Here is a 15,108-nt window from a genome sequence, read left to right on the forward strand (position 1 = left end):
ATGACAAATTTGTGAAATTTTACCCTTTACCAGTAAGAAAGAGACATAGCATGTTGGGGACTTCTGCTTTTGAAACTTCATATACTTTCTCAGGAATACAGCTCTACAAGTTTTATGTGGGGCCCAGAACAAGAGAGGGCTCTGCTGCCAGTTCAGGCTGTGATACAAGCCGCCCTCCTTCCTGAACTATATGGCTCAGATTACCGATTGATGATAGAGCTGTCTATGGTAGATATGAAGATTGTGCAGCATGTCTAGCCAGCCCTAACAGAAGATTAATAGCACAGATCCCCTGCTTCTGGAGCAAAGGTCTTGCCTTCTCATTGTTTGAACAGCAATAAGTAGCATGTGCCCAGAAGAAGGTGAGAATCTGTTTTTCCATTTCTTCTTTTTAGAAAAAAAAAAAAAAAAAAAAAAAAAGAAAGAAAAAAACCTGAGAATCTGACCATATATGATATCAAGTAATGAACTGAGCTGCCCATCATAAGCTGGGTGTTATCGGATATACCAAATCATAAAGTCAGGTAGTCACAGTAGCAATCCATTATTTAATGGAATTATACATCTAGGATGAAGCCTGAAAAAGTCAATACAGCACATGTAAGTTACATGGACAAGTGACCTATCATTTACCTCCCATCTCATTTACATCTCACAGTGAGCATTTACTATTCACATATCCACAGCCAGATGGGAATTGGCTAGGTAGATTTTCTGATCTTGGCTGGTCTTGCTCATGTCTTGGGTTGGCTGATATGTGAATGGAACAACTCATCTGCTCCATGCATCTTTCATCCTCATCAGACTATCCAAGTCATGTTCTTATGTCAATAACAGAGCCACAAGAGAAGGTAAGACCAACCAACCAAGTATTTGTCAAGCCTCTGCTTGGATCACATTTGTTAATATTCCATTGGCTAAGTTCAGAATCAAAAGTTGAGGCCAAATGCTCTACTCAGAAGGGGAGGGCAATGCAAACTGGCAAAAGGCATGGAATAGGGAGAAGTGAACAATTGAAGCTACTTTTGCAATAGTATCACACCAGCTGACAGGAAACAGTGGATTTTGTTGACGCATGGTCAAGATTGATATTTTGATGTGGGCAAAAATGACTGGCTGCCACACTGCTGCCTCTGACAGAGTCGGCTCTAACAATTAGTGGTAGGGAAAATAGCCTTCCTGATGGACAGAACTTCAAACAGTACACTTTGTTACGATGTTGCTGAAATAGCACGTGGCCTGAGTTAAGCACTACACACTTTTGATCTTGGTAACTGGCTTGGCTGGTCAGGGACAAGGAAGGAACAATATTGGAAGATTAGAGAAAGTGAGATTTAGGGATAAAGAATGTGCACAAAACTATGGGAATGTGCGCAAGTGTGGAGATTTTTTTGTAGATTTTCTGCCAGAAAGAAAACACTCAGGAGGAAAAATTAGGTGGATAGGATGATTTCTCCAGTAGATGTCAACCAGCCTTGTCCTTGATAGCCCCAGGTTACACAATGAGCCCACAAATGGAGTAATCGTGGTGGCAGAGATGCAAGCTGTGATTGGGACCAACAGCTTGGGCTTCCTCACTAAAACCCACTTAGTGATGAGCTAGATGAGCTAGGATTCAGCTACCGCTGAATACCCAATTGGTCGGCAGCAGAGACCAATGGTTTGGTACTACTCCTTGAAGTGGTTAACCAGTCACTTGGGAGCAATTTATTTGCATTAAATTTCTTCCACCTTGGAAGAGGAGTAATTATTTCCTATTATAATTAATTATTACTCTTAATAGGGGCTTTCCTTTTCTTCCAGAGGCACCTCTGCCAGCATTACTCTCTGAAAGCCTACAGAAATGCCTATTTATCAGCATGGTATCTTGCATTATACTGCTTCAGATCTTGGGATTATTTTGTAGCAAATGAGCAACAATAGGTGCATGAATTGTTGGATCCACTAGTCTTACCGTATACAGTATTATCCAGAAGAAATCAATCAAATAGAACAATGAAATTGCCTATTATAGGCTCAGTGTAGGCACCAGCTCAGAGATGACATACTGCAGGGTTGAGGTGCCAGTCTCTAGGTTGTGGTAAATGCACTATAAAAATGACTCGTGTATGATGCTGTGTCTTCAACTGTCAGAATTCACGGACCCAGGAACCAAGAGAAGAGAAACAGGAATGGTCCTTTTCCACCATTCTCAGTGACATTCTTTGGCAATTGTGCTTCCCATCCTGCCATCTCAGATTTTGCTGGAAGTCCCAGTTCACAGATGGGGTAGGGGGAAGAAACTAGCACACTTCCATGGGCAAGCACAGTAAGGATTCCATTAAACTGAATTTACTGCTGCCAATCAGTCCCTTGGGACTGCTCATGTCTGTGGGATAACAGACAAAAACAGGAAGTAATATGTTAACATGAGGAGCTAGGGTTGCGATTACAGACTGAAGCAGGAAGAATATGTCTAGAATGCAAGTGATTCACTGGGGCATGTCGTAGTGCTTCAGTTCCTGGTGTGAACAGCAAACAGATGACTATGATAACTATTGCCTAAACAGGGCAAAGCAATCAAAACCCTAGAAAACTTAAAGGATGAAGGTCTGGGTCACTATACATGACAACCTAGACCAGCGGAATTTCTGATCGAGCAAGAGAAATGTAAAATGGGTGGTGAAGGAGATGACAAGTATCAGTTTTGGTCTTGCATTCAGGTGTAGCGACAGTAACGGTAGCTTGTCTCACTAATCTTCCTGTGTAGATTTTAGAAAGACTGTGGCTGGCCACCATCTTGTGCTATTCCACAGACGAAAGACAAAACAGACTTAACACGGGACTCAAGCAGTTCTGATTTGACTGCTTATGGGTAGACTGAAGTAAATACCTCTTTTGCACATTCCCTTGTCCACTTCCGGTATCAGTCACAGCTACATGGATGGTTCTAGGTGAGTAAGCTCAAACTTGTCCTTTTTGTTGGTGAAATCCCACTGCAAGCTGAAGCCATGTATCTTTCTGCTTTCTGTTTTGAGTCTTTCTTCAACACTGGGGTGCTGCTTTCTCACACAAAAGCACAGCCCAGAAGTGCAAGGATAATTAATGCCCCTAGAGACAGCTCTCATCTAATGGCAGATAGAAACTTGTTAATAAATGGTCCCAGTTATATTAGGTGGAAAATTTTGGGAAGCATTCTGAAAGCTTCTCAGAAGGTTTGGAGCACTCAAACCCTAACTGGCAATCTTGATAACACACTTTAAAAACTTTTTTATTATTTTTGAGTCTCACTCTATCACCCAGGCTGGAATGAGACAGGGTTTTACCATGTCGGCCAGGCTGGTCTCGCACTCCTGACCTCAAGTGATCCGCCTGTCATAGCATCCCAAAGTGCTGGGATTACAGGCATGAGCTACTGCACCCAGCCGACAATACACTTTTAAGTGGTTTTCTCCCTTTTCCTCTCCCTGTTTTCTCACATCTGTTTTCTGGAATCACCTTGCAAATGACCTATATACACCCAAGTCCTCTTCTCAGGCTCGACTTTCAGGTGAACTAAACTAAAATGGGCACTATTAGTTAAATGCATTTATATATTTTTCCACATAAGTACTTTAGGAATTTTCTAGACTGTGTGTAAATAACTATGAATTACTTATTTGCAAGGTGAGGTGAGAACATTTTAATCCTGCACAAATTTTTTTTGTTGTTTAGGTAATAAAGGAGTTGATGGCAATGATGGTTACTCACTCTGAACCACACTGAAACTACCTTCAATTCAATTTCCATCTGCTAATAAATACAGTCCTGCGCTACATAACAATATTTTGGTCAATGTTACCTAAGATTATAATACCATATTTGACTGCACCTGTTCTACATTTAGATACACAAATACCATTGTGTTATAACTGCCTACAGTATTCACTACAGTAACACGCTGTGCAGGTTTGTAGCCTAGAAGAAATAGGTTTTGTGTAAGTACACTCCACAATGTTTGCACAACAAAATCACCTAACAATGCATTTCTTAGAATGGATCCCTGTTGTTAATCAATGCGACTGTATAAGAATATCTGACTTAAAAAACATATAAACTAATGGCCAAGTGGTAAAAGTCTGTATATGCTAAAAAATACTACCAGTAAGTACCATACCCATAACATAGGTGATATGTTTTTAAGCTGCCACAGCAAATTTCAACCCAGTATTACTTTCTACCAGAAATGTCTTTAACAACTCATGATAATGAGTCCATATACTTTTCATGCTAAAATAAACACAAAAATTGAATAATTTGATCAAATTCACTATTTTTTTTTTTGCATTAGGTCTATTATTAATCACTAAACTCAAACTGACTTCATTTAAAATTGCTCATTGCATCTTTTTTTTTTTTTTTGAGACAGAGTTTCACTCGATGCCATGGCTGGAGTGCAATGGCACAATCTCGGCTCACGGCAACCTCTGCCTCCTGGGTTCAAGCCATTCTCCTGCCTCAGGCTCCTGAGTAGTTGGGATTACAGGTGCCCACCATCATGCCCAGCTTATTTTTGTATTTTTAGTATAGACGGGGTTACACCATGTTGGCTAGCTTGGTCTTGCACTCCTGACCTCAGTGATCCACCCACCTAGGCCTCCCAAAGCACTGGGATTACAGGTGTGAGCCACTGTGCCAGGCCATAATTGCTCATTTCATCTCTAAAATAGTCCATCTTAGTATTTGTAGCACTAATTGTTCTTTATTTAGTTTATCTTATTTTTCATTTTGAGGCCCTTTATTTTAGTAATGAGACATACTGGCAGGTTATAAATGCTTTGTTATCATTTTTTTAATATAGAAGAAGCTTGATAGTGGACATGCGGCCATCTGATGTTTTTATGACTAAGAGTTAGAGTTCAGGCTCAGTCTCTCATAGAATGTAAATGTACCCAAATGTACCCTTATGCATGCATATGTAATTCTTATCAAAATTAAGCTTAGTCACTAAAAGAAGATTCACTATCTGAGCTTTCTTCTACAGTTTTTTCACTTTCGCCATCAGGCACTGGAGCATCTGGCCTCCTAAAAGAAAAGAAAAGAAAAGAAAAAATTCAAGGTCTTTTCCAATTGAAAAGAGCACTTGCAAACTGTAAATTAGGTTCGTCTTAGAATATTGCTGCTGGTAAATCTGCCAAGTCCATGTCCTTAGTCTCCCGCTCCACACCACAGCGTGCTTCTCTCGGGCTTCTTCGGCACCATGGGGATTAAATGCTACGCCTGTAGAGGCCTCGGCAGTATTTTCTTTTGCCAGTCCTTACATAGTGTGCTGCTTCAGCACTTTTTGCTTCTCATTACCATGGAGACTCAACTACAGACAGAGATGCGATCTGTAGAGGCTGGCATGATCACTGCTAAATCCCTGAAGCTTCCAAGTGTACATGAGGTACAGCGAAAGGAAAGCTAGAAATGGAAAGAAAAGGAAACACTTCATGTTCAGGAAAGCTGCAGGGAGAAACTTGGAAATGGAAGAGAATTCAATAATGGCTATTAAAAAATAGGTAATGAGGAAATTTTCTAGTGAAGGAGAGTGCCTGGTCAAAGAAGGTTCTTAATGTTTTTTTAAATGTTTTCACTTACATATTTCACATTTATAGAATGAAAATATAAAGTATGAGTTGGCAAAAATAGTGTTTCAAAGATCCCCTAGGCATAATAAGGAGACATGAGAATGGTTAGATTCCAACTCTGCATGGATGTGCTCTAATAAACCAAAAATGAAACTTTAATGATGTTATTAACACAGTCAACTAGTTAAGCCCAATAGTTTTGTGCCAGTAAATCACTTAATCAGTGCAGTGGCACTATCATTCAGCCTCTATTCACTCTTACCAAGAAAGCAAATTAAGCAAGGAAAGTATTTTTTGGGGGGAAACCAACAGGAGAAGGAGTAACAATATAACTGCCATATCTTTTTTTTTTTTTTTTTTTTTTTCTTTTTTGAGACAGGGTCTCGCTCTGTCACCAGGCTGGAGAGCAATGGTGCAATCTTGGCTCACTGCAACATCTATCTCCTGGGTTCAAGCAATTCTCCTGCCTCAGCCTCTCGAGTAGCTGGGACTACAGGCACACACCACCCAACGCAGCTGATTTTTGTATTTTTAGTAGAGATAGGGTTTCACCATGTTGGCCAGGATGGTCCCAGTCTCCTGACCTTGTGATCCACCTGCCTCAGCCTCCCAAAGTGCTGGGATTACAGGCGTGTGCCACCGTGCCTGGCCTACAACTGCTGTATCTTAATAATTAAAAACTACCAGATTGAGATCTCCCTCAGGCTTTTTGACTCTTATTAAACATTTAGGGCAGTTAAAAATAAAACTCTTCTTCACCGCAAACAGAAATTACTAAAATAAAAAAATGCATGGTATTTACTTTAGGTATTAAAATTATGGCTTATATTTTAAAATATATTTGGCATACTACAAAAGAGAAAGAAATGCTAGCATTGCTCCCTAGTTGTCAAATATAAACCCATTTGCTCTGCTGAACAATTTTAGATTATACTTAGAATGAAGACTTACCTACTCAATACAGTAAAACTTTAAAGCTTGGTACAGCAGTTCCAAGATTTGACTGATGCTCCATCTGCCTAAAATACTAACATGGGGCCATCATCTTCAATGCTTTTCATTTGAAGCAACAATTCTAGAATCAGTGGGCATGAATACTAGGCACATTTTCCCCAGTGTATTTCTCTTTGCTAAATAGTTGATTTCTTACTGTCTACACTTTGTTAAGTAGGAAAACACTACCAGTGGGAATTATTTCAATACCACATCAGAATTATATTAGTATCTATGACAACTCAAACAAATACAACAATGTACATAACTTCCTAAAATAAATGCTACTTTAGAAAAGGGTAGGCCAGGAATGTTGGTTCATGCCTGTAATCCCAGTACTTTGGGAGGCCGAGGAGGGCAGACTGTTTGAGCCTAGGAGTTCAAGACCAGCCTGGGCAACAGGGCAAAATCCCATCCTTCACAAAAAAATACAGAAATTAGCCAAGTGTAGCGGTACAGGCCTGTAGTCCCAGCTCCTTGGGAGGGTGAGGTGGATCACTTGAGCCTGGAAGCAGAGGTTGCAGGGAATTGTGATCATGCCTTGGCACTTCAGCCTGGGCAACAGAGTGAAACCCTGTCTCAAAAAAAAAAAAAAAAAAAAAAAAAGGGAAAGGGTAAAAGCAGCAGCTTAGGTTTAGAAGAAAGTGAAACTATAAAATTCCTAAATTTACATGTGTAATCATTTATTGATACATGTGATGCTATATATTGCATAGTAATGAAGAATATAGACTGTCTGTGATGAAATCCCATGCTTGTTTCTTACTTGTTGGCCAATTTTGGGGAAGCTATTTAACTACTTTGTGTCTGACTGATTGGATTTTGTGATGTTTAAATTAATTAATAAACATAAAATATGTCTGATAATATCTGGAAATGAATGTTATCTGCTGTTATGGTTATATTATTTTCATCATGTATCTACTATTTGTTAGAAAATGTGTTAAGTACTGGAGATACAGAGATGAATAACAAGTAGTTCCTTCCTTGAAGCAGCTAATATTTTTGTGAGGGAGACAAAAATGCAAATAAATTGTTACAGAATGTGATACAGCCAGGTGCCACAGAATGATGTTTCAGTCAAGGATGGACTGCATATGATGGTGGGCCCATTAGATTATAATGGAGCTGAGAAACTTCTATCACTTAGTATTTACATCTTATCTTATCTTATAAGGAATCTCACTCTGTCACCCAGGCTGGAGTGCAGTGGTATCATCTTTGCTCACTGCAACCTTCATTTCCGGGTTCAAGAGATTCTCCTGCCTCAGCCTCCCAAATAGCTGGGACTACAGGCGTGCATGACCACACCTGGCTAATTTTTGTATTTTGAGTAGAGAGCAGGTTTCACCATGTTGGCCAGGCTGGTCTTGAACTTCTGACCTGAAGTGATCCATGTGTCTTGGCCTCCCAAAATGCTGGATTATAGGTGTGAGCCACAGCACCCAGCCTCTGTTTTTATTTTATTTTATTTTAATTTTTTGAGACAGAGTCTTGCTCTGGGACTCTGGCTGGAATGCAATGGTACAATCTCGGCTCACTGCAACCTCTGCCTCCAGAGTTCAAGCCATTCTCCTGCCTCTGGCTCCTGAGTAGCTGGGATTACAGGCATGCATCACCATGCCCAGCTAATTTTTGTATTTATTACAAAATACAAAAAGTATTGATGGGGTTTCTCCATGTTGGTCAGGCTGGTCTGAACTCCTGGCCTCAGGTGATGCATACGCCTCTGCCTCTCAAAGTGCTATGATTACAGGTGTGAGCCACTGTGCCCAGCCAGCAAGTGAACTTTTTAAACCAGCATTTTCCCAGCTGTAGTGTTAGGTACAGTCACACTGTTGTACAACCATTATCACTGTCCATCTCCAGAACTCTCATCTTGCAAAACTTAATCTCTGTACCCAATTAATAATATTCCCTTCTCCCTCCAGCTGCTGACAACCACTATTCTTTCTGTCTCTATGAATTTGACTACTCTAGATACCTCATGCGAGTGGAATCATGCAATATTTGTCCTTCTGTGATAGGCTTATTTCACTTAGCATAATGTCCTAAAAGTCCATCCATGTTGCAGCATGTGTCTGAATTCCTTTCTTTTTTAAGGCTGAATAATATTCCACTGTATGTATATACCATATTTGTTCATCTATTCATCCACTGATGGATACTTGCATTGCTTCCATCTTCTGGCTATTGTGAGAAATGCTGCTATGAACACGCATATACAAAATCTCTTTGAGACCCTGCTTTCAATCCTTCTGGGTACGTACCCAAAAGTGGAAGTGCTGAACAATAATGCTATTTTTAATTTTGTGAGGAACCACAATACTCTTTTCTATAGCAGCTGCATCATTTTATATTCCCACCAACAATGCACAGGGGCTCCAATTTCTTCATATCCTTACCAATACTTATCATTGTCTTTGTTTATTTATTGGAGACAATGTCTCATTCTGTTTCCCAGGCTGGAGTGCAGTGGCACAATCATAGCTCACTACAGCCTCAGCCTCCTGGGCTCAAGTGATCTTCCTGCCTCAGGCTCCCAAGTAGTTGCGACTGCAGATACACACCACTGCATCTGGCTAATTTAATTTTTTGTAAAAAGATGAGGTCTCACTTTGTTGCCCAATCTGGTTTAGAACTCCCGGCTTCAAGTGATCCTCCTCTCTTGGCCTCCCAAAGTGTTGAGATTACAGGAATGAGCCACTGCACCTGGTTCCTCGCTCATTTTATTTTAATTAATTAATTAATTAATTTAGAGATGGAGTCTCGCTCTGTTGCCCAGGTTGGAGTACAGTGGTACAATCTTGGCTCACTGCAACCTCTGCCTCCAGGTTGAAGCAATTCTCCCTGCCTCAGGCTCCCGAGTATCGGGGATTGTATTTGTTAGTAGAGACAGGGTTTTGCCATGTTGATCAGGCTGGTCTCAAACTCCTGACCTCAGGTGATCCGCCCACCTCTGCTTCCGAAAGTGCTGAAATTACAGGCATGAGCCATTGCGCCTGGCCCCCTCATTCAAGTTAAAGTAAATTTTATACTAATTGCCAGGAGAACAAAACAAAAAGTACACACTAGTTCTCTTTGGGTCTAAAAAAGAAAAGCACAAGACTTCAGAATTTCAAAATAAATAAATAAATAAATAAAAAGCAAACCATAAGAATCAAATGAGGTAATATATAGGAAAGAATTTTATAAATTGTAAAGCCTTAAAAATATTACTACTAATAATAAAACTCACAGCAATACCATCATTTCCAGCCTGGATATTCGTATTTTCAAGGGGAACAAAAATTTCACTCTGTATATTATGATCATAAATGTTCTTACTTTACCCTAAAAGTTGTTTTTCATGAAAAGAAATTTTAGGACATATTTGAAAAAGTTGCTACTTTAAACTACTAAAGTTTAGCTTCTCTCAATTCAAAGAAAACACACTTTACTACTAAAATTTGGAAATGAGGACTTTATAATAGTCTCTCATTATTTTAAAAATATGTAAATTTCCAAAAAAGATTATATTAACAAAATCCAGAAAAATATATATCATGAATATCATATATATTTTTTAAAAATTTCAATCTTTGATGGTTACAATAAAAACAGTTGGTGGCTACATTTTAATAAGCATATTTATATTTGTGATATCAAAATTATCACTACAATTTTTAATAAAAGCAAATTTTTAAAAAGTTGAAGTTTAAACTAATTACTACATCTAAACTATCTAAATATATATATATATATATATTCAAAGAATTTACTAGGTTGACCTCAAGTAAAAATGAGCCAAAATATAGAAAGGAGCAGGAGGAAGGATGAAGTATATACAAATCTGCCCTTTTTTGCATACCAGATGCTGTGTGCATTCTAATTTTGACACCTACTCTTCTCCTATTTATGTGAATCAATGAAGGCTGGCAACCAGAATCCTTGCTATCCTCATCATTTCCCTATCCACTTCCTTGTTTCAATCACACAATCTAGGCTTGGCCAATCACAGGAATCTAGGCTTGGCCAATCACGGGGGGTGGGGGAGAGGTGGGGGTGGAGAGAGAGAGGCAGAGAGGCAGAGAGAGAGAGAGAGAGAGAGATGGATTCAAGGAAAGGCACACAATTCAAGCAGGGCTGGCCCCTTAGAAATGAACTATGGGTTATGGAGAAGAAGGAGCTCTATTTCTGCTCAACTGGAAAAACTAGCAATGTTAAAGCCTTGCTGGGTAATATGTTCCCAGGCTTCAGAGAGGAAACTAGGAGAGGCTGGGTAATATGTTCCCAGGCTTCAGAGAGAAAACTAGGAGAGGCACAGTTTATTATACCAACGAAGTAAAGGTAGAATGAGGTGGGGAGAGAAGAATGCCGCCAGCAGCCCTGATGACACTGAATCCTGTGATCCTGTCCTTACCTAGATTTCTCAGCTACGAGAGTTCATAACTTCCCTTCTTGTATAAGCTAGTTTGAGTTGGTTTCTGCCATCCTAAATATGAAGAGAGTCCTAATATAGCAATATTGTTGGTTTAATTTGTTTTCATTAAAGGAAGATTTGTATTTGTGTTTAAAACTGCAGTTACTTTAAAGATAACAAAAACCAAACATTCTTTGGGAAAACATGTATGATAAAGAGTTTAAAGACATTTTTCATTTTCTATACATTTAAAATCACTGAATTTAAAGCAGACTAAGTACAAAAACATTGTTAGTAAAAACATTGCTGAGCAGGAGGTGGTGAGGTAGTTATTATTCAAATTACTAATGTCAACTACACACATGAAGTTATAATGTCACATGGTACTTCTGTCAATTAATGGTGGTTTGTCAGATGAACTGAGATTGCATTGACTTAATAAGGACCTCTGGGTAGTTAAAAATATAACAATTTTGACTTTGATATTATAGCAGCTAGTGAGATCATTTGGTATTTTCTCTTTTGAATTCTCATCGACAGGTATATCCTGTTCTTTGCCTTAGTATGTAGACTCCTGCAACCACGAAAACAATTTAATGCCTGATATTATGACGAAAAAGAAAAGCAGCTGTTCTAGGTAGGATGGGCTTTTGCTATTGATCTTGGGGTCCTTTATTTCTCAGCAGCTTCTCTGTTACTCCTCTGCTAGCCACTGACAGACCACAACTGCTTTTTAACACCTGCTCTTTGATATATCTATTTTCTCTCTCATTCTTATGATCAAGTTCTCTAGAAGCAGACCAATCACAATTTTTTGACACGGTTTTTATTTTTCCTATACTTTCTAATGTCTGCCAGCTAATGAATGAGGACTGGTAATTACATAAAATGGAGAACCTAGCTCAGCAAAAACTAACAAAATGGAAACAGTAAAAACCCTATTTTTGGATGTCCAGTTGTTCAAATGAGGTCTAATCTATCCTCAACCAGCCAAAACTCAATCTTTAATCCACTATGTTATTATATAGCAGGAGGTAAAGATCCTCCTGGCAGACAAGGAATTCTCTTAGAGGGCAGAAAAATCTGCTGGACATGCCATGCAAAAAAAAGTTTTCTTGCTTCCCAGTATCCTTTTGTTTAACAATAATAAATCCGCTCTTGTCTCAGTAATAAGTAGGCGAAGGTGGCTACTTTTATTTCTGGCAACTGTAAGAGTGGCCATTCCACTGTCTGGGAGGATAGTACAAATGCCTTTTGGATAGATATATCCAGGAGAAATCCCAACTGAGCTAGTTCTGTTCAAAGTCTGGTTCTGAACTCAATTTTTATATGTTTTCTTTAGCCAAATTGATAAGATGCACACTGTACCCTCCCACTAAGGTTAAGAGTGTGATCAACTGAATTTCAATTTCAGAAATCTGTTCTTTATAGCAAAGTAACAATATAGGTTTTCAGTTTAAGAAAACAGAATGTAATTTAAAAAGATAACTACTCTGTATATGTTAAATATGTCTTTGTTGAGAACACTATATAGGCAACTAAAGGATTATAAACAAGTTGTGATCCAAAAGCCCGATTAATCATTGTCTAGAATTTGCTACATATTCCTCCATTAAAACATTAATAAATCACAACTAATATTTATTAAACATTTACTGCTTATCCAGAGCTGTGCTGAGTGCTTAGATCATTATCTATGTTAGTCTAAACAATTCTATAAGGGAGTGAACTCTTCTATTTCTCATTTTACTGATGAGGAAACTGATGCTCAGAGAGGTTAGGTAATCAAACCAGGTTCATACAGCTAGAGAGTGGCAGGGTAGAGTCTGAATACAAGCAGGCCATCTCTAAAGCAGGCCTTATTCCTGAGCCTTAACCACCATGAATTTCATGGCTTGCTGATGGTCAAGTCCAGAAGCTGATCTGTTTATCCTAGAACAGTAAAAGTAGCAATTACTAGGTAACAATAGTAACGTTAGTTCAGGGACATAAATGTAAGAGGACAGAACAGGATGGGGAGAAACGTTTTTCTTTTTTTCTAAGCAAGAAAATCTAGGCAATGATTGAAAGAATATCTAAGGCATGATTTACCCATTCTATATTTCTGAATGTAAAGCTAAAACAGATTAACCTTTGGCCAAAGACCAATTAAACTTTTCCATTTTCTTTCCCCTTAAACTGTTTCGAATATTTTGGTGACAAAGGTATTCTTTCACACTATCTTTTTATCTCAGTGGTAGTAAAACTAATTTTTAGAAGCTAAACAGGACTAATTCTTGGTTATATATAAATGATTATTTTCAAAAACTTGAATTTTTAAAAACAAACAGAAGAATAAAATCTATTTTTTATTTAGTAATTATCAGGCATTTTCTACAGTTTTATAGACTTCCTAAAATTCTGTAATAGTCATTTTTCTAGGAAAATTGCCAGGGTCTCTTCTCCTTTATCATGTAAATATTTTTGGTTTAAAATTATGTACGTTCAGCTTCCAATTTTTTATATACATAAGTCAATCAAATATCATTATATTTTCTGATCAGTATTTGTTTCTATATTAACTTCAGTTTTGCCCTTTGCTTAGTGCAGGCAGATCTAGGCCATTTCTTCCAACAGTTATATGAGTTTGTCTTACTACCTAAAGCTAATAAAAAAGAAAGCATATGTTTACACTTTAAAATAAAAAAGAACACAGAACAATCTTTACTGAAAGTTCTTGGCTGAGGCTTAAAATGTACCTAAGATTCTAAATAAAAGTGTACTCTTGCCTTGGATGGCACATTTTCTTCTCTTTCATCATCTCATACTTTTCTCCCAAAGTGAGGCTAACTTTTATGTAAACATGATTCCAAAAGCACCAGAATTCCTCTGTTAATAAGGTGGTTGATTCCACTTATCATATCTAGCTAAAGACAGTTAAAATTGCTTTGCCAGTAGTGATGATAGGTTACAGTGAGTCACCCCCATTCCAACCAGTGCCCCTGGTGACCAATGGCATGTGCTTATGAGGTAATGGGTCAGAATTCAGCCTCCAGGCTGTGGTTGAGGAGCAGCTTTTCTGTAAGACAATGTTAATTGTTACTGGAATTTTACCCTTAAACTTGGCACCACCTCACAAGTGAATGTTTCTCAACATTTATAGACAACGAAATACTCTCAAACTGGCCAAGTGAGATACAAGGAAATGTTGAAGGGCCTGGGATCTTCACCCCATGGTAGTTACCTTTGGATTCTATCAGGTGGTGATACCTGATGGAGTCTTGAAGAATAATAGGTTAGCCAGGCCAATAAGATGGGGGAAGGGAGTTTCACAGAGAGAAGAAAACATTTAAGACACCAAAAGGGAAAGGAAAATGATACATTCAGGGAGCAGCAAGTAGTTTGGTGTGGCTACATGAAATAGGCATATGTGAAAGAATCACAAGAGATGAAGCTAGTGAGAGAATCTGGGTCTTAATGATAAAAGCATTTCTATACAATACTAAGAGGTTAGACTACATGTTGAAGGCAGTGGAGGGTCACAGGAAGATGTGAAGCAATGATTAAGTATGAAGAAATCCACTCAGGCTTCAGTGGATGACTTGAAAGAGAACAGGAAAACCAATCAGTAGCTACTATAGCAATTCAGATTACAAAGCATGAGGGCGAGAACTAAACAGCAATGGATATGGAGGAATATGATGAGATGTGAGAGATATTAAAAATGAGAAAATCATAGTGATTGACACTGTAGTGGGTAAGGAATAAGACAGAATCAAGGATGATTATCAAGTTGCCAGTGTGGGTTGAAGTAAAGGATTATAAAGTAGATTTAGGTTGGGCAGGGGATGAAATGAAGCCAGAAGCAGATAAAAGGCTTGGATATCCAGCATATGCTGATGCTTGTAGGGAGCTAATTTTCCATTTATTATATTTACTCTAGAAAAATGTCATAATTTAAAGGTAATTTTAGCTCTCTGTTATTATAGGAGGTCTATGTATTTCCAGAAGCAATAGGAGGTCATAGTAAATGTTAACTATATTTACAACCTATATATTGCAATGAGTACCAAAATGGATGGAACGTATATGTTCGATTCACATTAAAATATATATCACAATCCATCTGGCTTTTAAAGTGTGTGT

The 15,108-nt window shown here is 38.3% G+C and overlaps 1 protein-coding gene across 2 annotated transcripts in view; it reads right to left on the bottom strand.

Annotated features, from left to right (window-relative positions):
• Window positions 1-4,778: 4,778 nt before the first annotated feature.
• WASHC3 (WASH complex subunit 3) overlaps window positions 4,779-15,108 on the bottom strand; it is a 49,715-nt gene continuing 39,385 nt past the window's right edge. For both annotated transcript variants that reach the window (XM_017516779.1, XM_017516770.1), the window contains exon 7: window positions 4,779-5,043. In XM_017516779.1, coding sequence (XP_017372268.1) covers window positions 4,959-5,043 — 85 coding nt within the window. In that variant the 3' untranslated portion in view covers window positions 4,779-4,958. The remainder of the gene's footprint in view (window positions 5,044-15,108) is intronic.

Source organism: Cebus imitator, unplaced genomic scaffold, assembly GCF_001604975.1.
Source record: "Cebus imitator isolate Cc_AM_T3 unplaced genomic scaffold, Cebus_imitator-1.0 Scaffold18, whole genome shotgun sequence".
Classification (NCBI taxonomy): domain Eukaryota; kingdom Metazoa; phylum Chordata; class Mammalia; order Primates; family Cebidae; genus Cebus; species Cebus imitator.